The sequence below is a fragment of the Chrysochloris asiatica genome, unplaced genomic scaffold (genome assembly GCF_000296735.1).
Source record: "Chrysochloris asiatica unplaced genomic scaffold, ChrAsi1.0 scaffold00304, whole genome shotgun sequence".
In the NCBI taxonomy this organism is placed as follows: domain Eukaryota; kingdom Metazoa; phylum Chordata; class Mammalia; order Afrosoricida; family Chrysochloridae; genus Chrysochloris; species Chrysochloris asiatica.
In genome coordinates this window covers 3,240,193-3,250,058 of record NW_006408822.1, presented here as the reverse complement: position 1 = coordinate 3,250,058, position 9,866 = coordinate 3,240,193, and the positions used below count along the sequence as shown (strand labels likewise).

The following is a 9,866-nucleotide window of genomic DNA, read 5'->3' as shown; positions in this document are numbered from 1 at the left end:
GCAGTGACTCAGTGGAAGATGAAGAAGATTAGAGAAAAGAATGGAACTCCTGTCAGGTAATTTCTCTCTGCACCTGAGTGGGGAGGAATGGATCCCTCCAAGCAGTAAGATCCATACCCCCTCCCTGAAACACATCTCCCAGGACAATAAATACAACTCCTAGGGGAATGTTTTTGAACATTCCTTAATATAAGAGCAACCATTTGGAAAAATCTCTTATAGATGAATAGGCAGAGGAGAAAGAGATCTGAGGACGATGAAGTCATTTAAGTAGAGGGAAGGAACCAAAAGGCAAGGTGGTATAGAATAGACAGCCACCTGCCCCAATGCCAATAAGAGAAGGGTACCACTGTCAAGCCCAGTCTTAGGTAAGCATCCCTGTACATGGCACCTGAGAGAGGCCACACTCACCTGTAAGTCCCAGCCGCAGAGGCAGTAGCAAGGAAGACAGAGGCAGGTGGTGCTGGGGTGCAAGGATGGACATCGTGGTTGTCCCTGGAGCTTCCTGAGTGCCAGTGTTGCACGGGGAGGGCCAGGACTTGGCTCTGTGGAGACAGAGGCGGTGTTTTAATCTGTGATGTCAACGGAAGTAACATTGATATGAGGAAAGGGCTGTGGAATTCTGACAGTTCCTTCTTCTAGATTGTGTAACACAAACCACATATATCCAAGAGGTTACTGAAGTAAGGATTCTAAAGAAAAAAGATACTTGACATCGTTATGGCCAACTCCTTCAGTGCCCAGCCTCTGTCCCCTATGCCCTACATGCCTCCTCAGGGACTCTGGTAGTCATTTCAGATCCAGAAGCCCTGGAGACCTGAGCTGAGTGAAGGCTTCTGCCACACAACATTGTGATGGTGAGGGCTGTGTTGAGTCTCCTGTACCAGCCCAACATGTGGGTTCAGATGCACTGCCCAGTTAGAGTCAGGAGGAAACGCCACTTCAGTACTGCACTTTAAAGGAAGTCTCAGTGGATGGGAGGCTTGTTTCCTTACTCTAGTACCGGAAGTTCTTACTTTCTGCTTTCTGAAGGAGAAAGAGCTTTGATTTAGCGTTGGTAGTTAGGCTGTGGTTGAGAGTTGTGGTTTCTGATTTAGAGAATGGAGGAGGCTTTTGAGGGGAGGAGGAGGAGGAAGAGCAGCAGACCCAGAAACATGACTGGAAGGAGAGGTGTCTTTCCTGTCTGCCCCTCAGTCTGGAGCTAGCGCAGGGAGCATGGACACAAGGAAAATGCCTTCACCAAGAATGTGCTCGTGGGCTGGCTTGCTGAATTTGCCCTGTGGACATTTAAATGAGTATATCTTTTTTGTTTTGTATGTGTGCATCAAAATTTTTGCTTTGTTTATTTGTGAAATATAAGATGCAAAAGGGGAATGAGAGGGAGGCAATTGGATGACTGTTGCCGCAGGGAGGGGATTGTGCTGTGGTGTCAGCTGACAGCCAGCACCCATCCATCAACACCTATACGAAGCTTCCAGATGATTCTAGATCACAGCAGCCTGGTCACTCTAGGTGAGTCTTCCCAGCTGAGGTCTCAGATCATACACTGCAGAGACTAGCTCTTCTTGTTGTGTCTGTCAGAATTCCTCACACACAACATCAGTGAGCTAATAAATGGGTGTGTTAAGACCCTTGTATAGATTCAGAAAACAAACCTGAGCTGCAGGTGTTGGTAGTTAGACAACATGGAAAGGAGTAGGACGCATGAGAACTTAGACACGAGGATGGGGTTCAGGTCCCCTTGTTCTCCCTTCCTAGGGAGGTAGGATGAGCCCCAGTTTTATTGAGCTGTTGTCCTGACACCTGTGATAGGACGAGGATGTTGGGAGGCCATCATTCAGCAATATGAGGCTTTTAAAGGTCCCTACACCGTATTTCTTCTTGCTCAGTCAAGGTGCCCAGGAGGGAAGGAATCAGCAGAGACTGAAGTTTCCACAGCGCATGGAAGAGAGTTGCTGTGTGGAAGCATGTCATACAGCTATGCACTTACTCATCCCTTGTTTACCATTTATCTGCACTCATGATCAGACTGAGAGGAAAAATGAGAAGACACCCAGACCCTCTCCAGGGTTTTACTCCCCTCTACTGACCCTCAAATGCCTCTTGCAAGTCCTTGATCAAGCCCCATTTCCCCCATTACTGCCTCTAAGTATGCAGCTTCTTAAAAGATGTCAGGAGATTCTTGTGGAAGTGAGGTCCCTGGGTGTGCAAACAATTTGCATTTAGCTACTAAAGAAACGGCTTGTGGTTTGAACCATGGTGCCCATGAAGAAAAGCCTCGTGATGTGCTTCTATAAAGATTATAGCCAAACCCTATGGAGCTATTCTACTTTGCAACACATGGTGTTGTCATGGGTCTGAATACATACAAGGGAACTTTTTGCCCCCTTGGAGGGGAAATAGGCAAATATGTGTGACTCTTTAACCTCCAGATGAAAGTTGGCACCATAAGACCTTGTGGGCCCTCCTACCTTTCACCTGCTCTCAGGATAGGTTGCGACCATCACCTCATCCTACCTCCTTGAGGTCACAGTCTCCTTTCATGTTGTACTGACACCATACTCATTCTGCTGCCCTCTATATCAGAACTACCTTGTGGCCTAGCAGGAGAAGAACAGAGAGATGGGCAAGAACTCTTGGAGGGCACGTGGGAACCCATCCTACATGCTTAGGTCAAAAAGGTCAAAAGATCCAAGCACTGACTACTTTTCTTGCTGCTCTGGGACCCTGCCCAGGTAAGCACCCATTTGCATCCAACATTGCTGTGTTGGGCCTGATTTATGCTAAAGGTAGAGCAATTGCAATCATTTAATTTTCTTGCTATCCCTCCTTTGAAAGGAGCTCTGGTACCACAATGGGTTATGAGGAGGGTGGCTAACTAAAAGGTCAGTAGTCTGGATCTAACAGCTGCTCTGCGGTAAGAAGACGAGGCTTTCTGTTACTATAAAGATTGACGGCCTGGAAACCCTATTCACAGACCCTATGAGATGAAGTGGACTTCATGGCCCATAACCACCACCACTACCAACTCCTGTGGAGTCCTGGTGTGCAGCTGAAGAATTAGCACTGGACTGCTAACCTAGAAATTGGCAGTTTAAACCCAGAGCCGCTCCTTGGAAACCCTATATAGGGTGTTTATGAGTCAAAACCTATTCAACAGCACTTAACAACCACAGCATCCTTAACTATTCATCATAATCCCATGGTGGTGGTGGTTATATACCGTGGAGTTGTTTCCAACTCATAGCGACCCTGTATAGGGTTTCCAAGGCTGTAAATCTTATGGGAGCAGAAAGCCTCATCTATCTGGCGCGGAACAGCTGGTAGTTTTGAACTGCAACCCATGTAGTTTGCATGCCAATTCATAGTCACTATACCATTTTGGAGGGAAAATTGAGGCTCAAAACTTTTAGAAAACTTTCTAGGGTCACAAGAATGAAGTAAACATCTGTCACTGACTGTGTTTACCCCCTGCCTCTGCTCTAAATCAAGAAAGGTTCCCAAGACACCCAGGGTTTCATGTGGAGACTAGGAGACAAACAACATATCAGGGCACAAGAGTGTACATCTCACAGAAGTAAGTGGAATACAGTCATGGTACCAGGGGGACAGCTATAAGTCTTCCCTGCTCAGCACCAAGACCTGGGCTCAATGAGAAATGGAGGAAAGATTCAAAAACATCTGGACAAGAAGCAATTAATCTCGGGATGGAGACATAGTCATAATGGGTAAAAGAGGGGATATAATGTTAAGATGCTTGACTGTCTTATGAGTATAGATGTCCCTTGCCTACTATTGTAGAAAGGAATATCAGGAAATGTAATTACAGAAAGCTTGTAAGCCACTCTTCAGTCTATAACTCATCAGAATACCTAAAAGGAGTTTTAGAACTTGTCCAGTGAAATAGACTTCTTGTGGAACCTTTGTAGTGTATAGGAATTTAGGTGGAATTATGACCTGCATCCAGAACCTTCTAAGGTGGAACATTCCCACTGGACAGGACAAGCAACCAGTCTGGAGCAGCTAGAGAAACAGAAGATATTTCTTGAAAGAAAGACCAAGAGGAAAAATAAAAAAAAAATGGCAGTCTAATTGGGTACTAAAGGAAGAAGCAGGTTGTTCACCGGGAAGCCATCAAGACAATCAGTCAAGTCCCTTCAGGACAAACCCCCCTTCAAGATTGAAACTCAGTGGGAACACACAAGCAGGCATGTAAGCTCACTGTTGACCACATTGGTCTACTGGTGAGTGGAAATGGGGGAAACGCAACAATGAAAATATGGGCTGATTTGACCACATCCCACAGACTTCCATCAACCTGGAGATGAGCGAGAGAAGAGGAAGGGCCAATTGATTTGAAGTGGTGAAATCTGGTGTCCCCCATGGACAAGATCATAGCCACAGCAGGCTGGAGCTGAGAGTAAAGCATCCAGCTGATATGAAATAAGGGAGATGCACAAGAATGCCCAAACTTGCAGATATTACCCATTTACCCAGCTTCAATGGTTTGATGATCAGAAGTCGACAAAAGGAAGATTGAAAAAATTGGTAAAGGAAGCAAATGTATATTGCTACAATTTGCTGAACTTGACCTACACTTATGGATGTAGCTCAAAATACCAACTGAGAGGAAAGGAGTCTTCAAATCAAAGATCAATCCTATCCCCTCTACACACAGAGTTGATAGGGACAGGCAACTTAGACATTAGCTACCTAAAATGGGGGCTTTAAAGGCACAGATCACAAGCCACCACTTGTCTGTCAGTTTATTGTACTGTGGTGGCTTGTGAGTTGCTGTGATTCTGGAAGCAATGTCACTGGTATTTTAAATACCAGCAGGGTCACCCATGGTGGACAGGTTTCAGATGAGCTTCCAGACAGACAGACTATGAAAAAGGAGTGACAACTACTTCTGAATATTTAGTCATGGAAAACCTTATGAATAGCAGAGAAACTCTGTCCGATATAGTGTCAGAAAATGAGCCCCTAAGGTTGGAAGTCACTCAAAATGCAACTGGGGTATAGCTGCCTCCTCAAAGTAGAGTAGACTGTGCAGACACGACTGGAGTAAAACCCATGGGAGTAAAGCCCTCGGACCTTCATTTGCTGGTGGGGCACAACTCAAAATGAAGAGAAACTGCTGTTACTGTTGTTAGGTGCCAGGAAGTTGGTACTGACTCATAGGGACCTTATGCACAGCTGAACGAAACACTGCCCGATCCTGGGTCAACCTCACTACTGTTGCCACGCTTGAGCCCATCAATGCTGCCACATGCCCAATCCATGTCATTGCGGGTCTTCCTCTTTTCCTCTGACCCTCCACCTTACCAAACATGATATCCTTCTCCAGCGACTGGTCCCACCTGACAATATTTCCGAAGTATGAGAGATGAAGTTTGGCCATTTTGACCTCCAAGGAGCATTCTGGCTGTACTTCTTCCAAAACGGATCTACTGGTTCTTTTGGCAGCCCATGGCACTTTCAATATTCTACTCCAACACCATAACACCATAAATGCATCAATTCTTTTATGATCTTCCTTATTCACTGTCCAGCTTTCACATGTATATAAGATGATTGAAAATACCCTGGCTTAGATCTGGTGCACCTTAGTCCTCAAGCTGACATCTTTGCTCTTCAACACTTTCAAAAGTTCTTGTGCAGCATATTTGCTTAATGTGGCTTTCTTAACTGCTGCTTCTGTGAGTGTTGATAGTTGATCCAAGAAGAATGAAGTCCTAGATAACTTTAATCTTTTCTCCATTGATAAGAATGTTGTTCATTGGTAGAGTGGTGAGGATTTTTGTTTTCTTTACATTGAGATGTAATCTATACCGAAGGCTGTGCTCTTTGATCTTCATCAGTAAAGAAGATGAAGTAAAAGTCCTCTTCACTTTTAGCAAGCAAGGTTTTATCATCTGCATATTGCAGGTTGTTAATGAGTCTTCCTCCAATCCTGATGCCATGTTTTTCTTCATAAAACTCAGATTTTCGGATTATTTGCTCAGCATACAGGTTGAATGAGTATGGTGAAAGAATGCAACTTTGTCGCACACCTTTCCTAATTTTAAAACATTCAGTGTTTCCATGTTCTGTTGGAACAACTGCCTATTGATCCAGGTACAAATTCCACATGAGCCCAATTAAGTATTCATACTTCGCAATGTTGTCCATATCTTGTCATGATCCACACAACCAAAAGTCTTTGTATAGTCAATAATACACAGGTAAACATCTTTCTGATATTCTCTGCTTTCAGCCAAGATCCATCGGACATCAGCAATGATATCCCTCATTCTGCGGCCTCTTCTGAATCTGCCTTGAACCTCTGGAAATTCTCTGTCAATGTATGCTTGTAGCCGTTTCTGTATTACCTTTAGTAAAACTTTACTCGCATGGGATATCAAAGATATTATCCGATGATTTCCACGTTCCATTGGGTCACCTCTCTTTGGAATGGGCAAAAATACAGATCTCTTCCAATCAATCAGCTAGATAGCTGTCTTCCAAATTTTTTGGCATAGATCAGTGAGTGCCTTCTGTGCCACCTCACTTTATTGAATGACTTCAATTTTTATTCCATCAATTCCTGGTACCTTGTTCTTTGAGAACTTCTTCAATATACCTTGGATTTACTCCTTCAGTATCATTGGGTCTTGATCATATGCTACCTCTTGAAACTGTTGAACATCAACCAATTCCTTGTGGTACAATGACTCTGTGTACACCTTCCATGATGCTTTCTGCATAATTCAATAATTTGCCCAGCGAATCCTTCTGTAATGAAAGTCAAGGCTTGATTTGTTTCTTCAGTTCCCCCAGCTTGAGAAATACTGACCGTGTTCTTCCCTTTTGGTTTTCTAACTCTAAATCTTTGCATATTTTATTATAGTACTTGGCTTTATCTTCTAGAGCTGACCTTTTGAAAATTTCTGCTCAGCTCTAGTACCTCCTCATTTCTTCCATTTGCTTTAGCATCTGTCCACTGGAGAGCAAGTTTCAGTGTCTCTTCTGACATCCATTTTGACCTTTTCCTTCTTTCTTGTCTTCTTAATGACTTTTTGCTTTCTTCATGTATGATGTTCTTGATGTCATCCCACACCTCTTTTGGTCTTCGGTCTTTAGTGTTTATTGTACCAAATCTGGTCTTCAGATGATCTCTAAATTCAGGTGGGATATATTCAAGGTCATATTTTGGATCTCATGGGCTTGTTTGTGAACATCCATCAATAACTGGAATATGCAATGTATAAAGTATGAATGTAGGAAAATTAGAAATTGTCAAAAATGAAATGGAATGCATAAACATTGATATCTTACACATTAGTGAGCTGAAATGGACTGGTATTGACCAATTTAAATCTGACAACCACATGGTCTACAATGCCAGGATTGACAAATTGAAGAGGAATGATGTTTCATTCACTGTCAAAAAGAACATATCCAATTGAGTCATGAGGTACAGTGTTGTCTCTGGTAGGAAAATATCCATGCTCCTCTGAAAGCCTATACAGGGTTGCTATGGGACAGAACTGACTTGACAGTACTTCACAAAAATAACTACAGGGAAGCCCAGTTCATACCACTACTATTCAAAGTTACACACCAACCACTAAAGCCAGTGAGGATGAAATAAAAGAGTTCTACCAATTTCTTCAATCTGACATTGATCAAACATGCACTCAAGATGTATTGATCATTACTGGTTGGACCGCAAAGTTTGGGAGCAAAGATGAAGGATCAGTAGTTGGAAAATATGGCCTTGGTGATAGAAATGATCCTGGAGATCACATAATTCTGCAAAATCAATGATTTGTTCATTTCAAATACCATTTTAGACAGTATAAGAGATGGCTATACACATGGACCTTGCCAGATGGAACCCATAGAAATCAAATTGACTACACCTGCAGAAAGAGATGATGGAAAAGCTCCATATCATCAGCCAAAACAAGGCCAAGGGCAGATTGTGGAACAGACCATCATTTTCTCATATGCAAATTCAAATTGAAGTTGAAGAAAATGGAATGGAATGCATCAACATTGTTCCATTTAGTCTTATGCTCTGAAGTAAATTTGGAGAGAGCTGTGTTCTGAAGCCAAGTGGAACCCTGCTCAGATGTGATATCACCAACCTAAAATGCTCTCCAAAAAATCAGTGATCAAATGAAGAGGGGAATGTAGCCTGGATGACTCACTCTGTAGGTGAAATGGGACAAGAAGTATACTGGAACCAGAAACACCTCAGACAAACTTGTGATATCATACACACTTGCTGTTCTCTACCTGGAGCTCTTGGGGTTGGAAATGTAGGAGTTCTTCCCCATGTTTGAACCACTTCAGAGTGATGTTACTGGGCAAGAAGCCATAGGACATACAACTGAAATTTATACTGTCCACTCAGAATCCTCATCAGGGGACCAATTATTACAGGCAGAGATGGAGGAGCTACAAGAAAGAAGAGTAATAAACAATTAGTGTTGGTGAGCCACACAGGATTCTATGTGCTTCATATAATTTAAATTCTGACAACTCTGTCATTAGTTATAACAATACCTGTTATGGGTAAAGAAATGGGTCTAGCAGCGCTAAAGAGCACATTAGCTCTTGGAGTTCTTGCGACCACAGACCACATTGTTTCCTTGTTGAGGATCCACACTACTATATTTTTCTCATTTTGGTATTGATTACTCTTACTATTCATTTTCAACCAAAAAGGCTTAACTAACAAGGAATAGATGAAATTTTCTTAACCTGATACTTATCTACCAAAACTCTATAACAACATCAACCTCAATATGAAATTTTACAGGAATTCATTTTGGAATCTGCAGCAATAGGATACTCACTGTCAACAGAGATACTGGTGGTAGTGGTGGTGGTACTAGTTATGTGCTGTGAAGTCAGCTCCGACTCATAGTGACCCTGCATAGGGTTTCTGAGGCTGTAAATCTTTACAGTAACAGAAAGCCTCCTCTTTCTCTGCTGGTAGTTTTAAACTGCTGACCTTGAGATTAGCAGCCCGCCTTTTAATGCTACCAGATATAAGACAATGCAAGAAGACAGGAAAAGTAATGAATTAATATTAATTGGGAAAGAAGTAAAATTATACTGTAAACTAACAGAAAAATCTAAGTATCTAAAAAACTAATGAAACAGAAAACCCATATTTGCATGAGCTGTCCAGAAATATGTGAGTTTCCCATTGATCATTCCATGGAATGTGCCTAGTCTTGAGGGAAACGTTACTGGGAAGTTCAGTTTTCCTAACAGACCTAACTCACAGAATTTTTATAAAATGTATTCAGAAAGTGGTGAGGAGTAGTGGGAAGCACTAGCTGTCATTGTAGGGTGTCTGTGTGAGAGAACTCATGGTGACAGGGAGAGATTCTGGTTGCCTGGAGTTCTCTGTTGGGGTATAGAAGACAATGGGCATTTAGAAAGAAACTTACCTGTGTTGAGCTTTCATCCTGATGCCAGAGCTAAGATGTGGTTACATTGTTGGTGGCTGGAAGTTCAGGGTCAGAGAAGAGAGTCCAATAGTCACCATGGATAGTCCTGCACTTAGTGTTGGCCCTAAAATCTTAGAAAAGTCAGTCAGCCTCTAGTTTTCCGATTCCTTGCTTTTTGAACCAGGCAATGGAACATGTAATGGCCTTTTGTCTATCCTGAAGGGTCATTTCTCCCAGGTTATTGGGTTCTGGTAGAGCAGGTCACCAGATCACATGGGCACTTGGCACCAGAATGCTGACTGGGGTGGTTTGAGGATGCACAATGGCCAGCATGCAGTCAATGTCGGGTGGGAGGGGGAGAATTTTTTTTTTTTTTTAATTTTAATATTTTATTGTGAATTATATGATAGTTTA

General features: G+C 42.6%; 1 protein-coding gene across 1 annotated transcript in view; it reads right to left on the bottom strand.

The window, feature by feature from the left end:
- The window catches only part of LOC102824683, a 33,920-nt gene that overhangs the window by 21,844 nt on the left and 2,210 nt on the right, over window positions 1–9,866 (bottom strand). The window contains exons 3-4 of the mRNA XM_006874867.1: window positions 8,273–8,399; window positions 412–545 (exon numbers count right to left, since the gene is read on the bottom strand). Coding sequence (XP_006874929.1) covers window positions 412–545; window positions 8,273–8,399 — 261 coding nt within the window. The remainder of the gene's footprint in view (window positions 1–411; window positions 546–8,272; window positions 8,400–9,866) is intronic.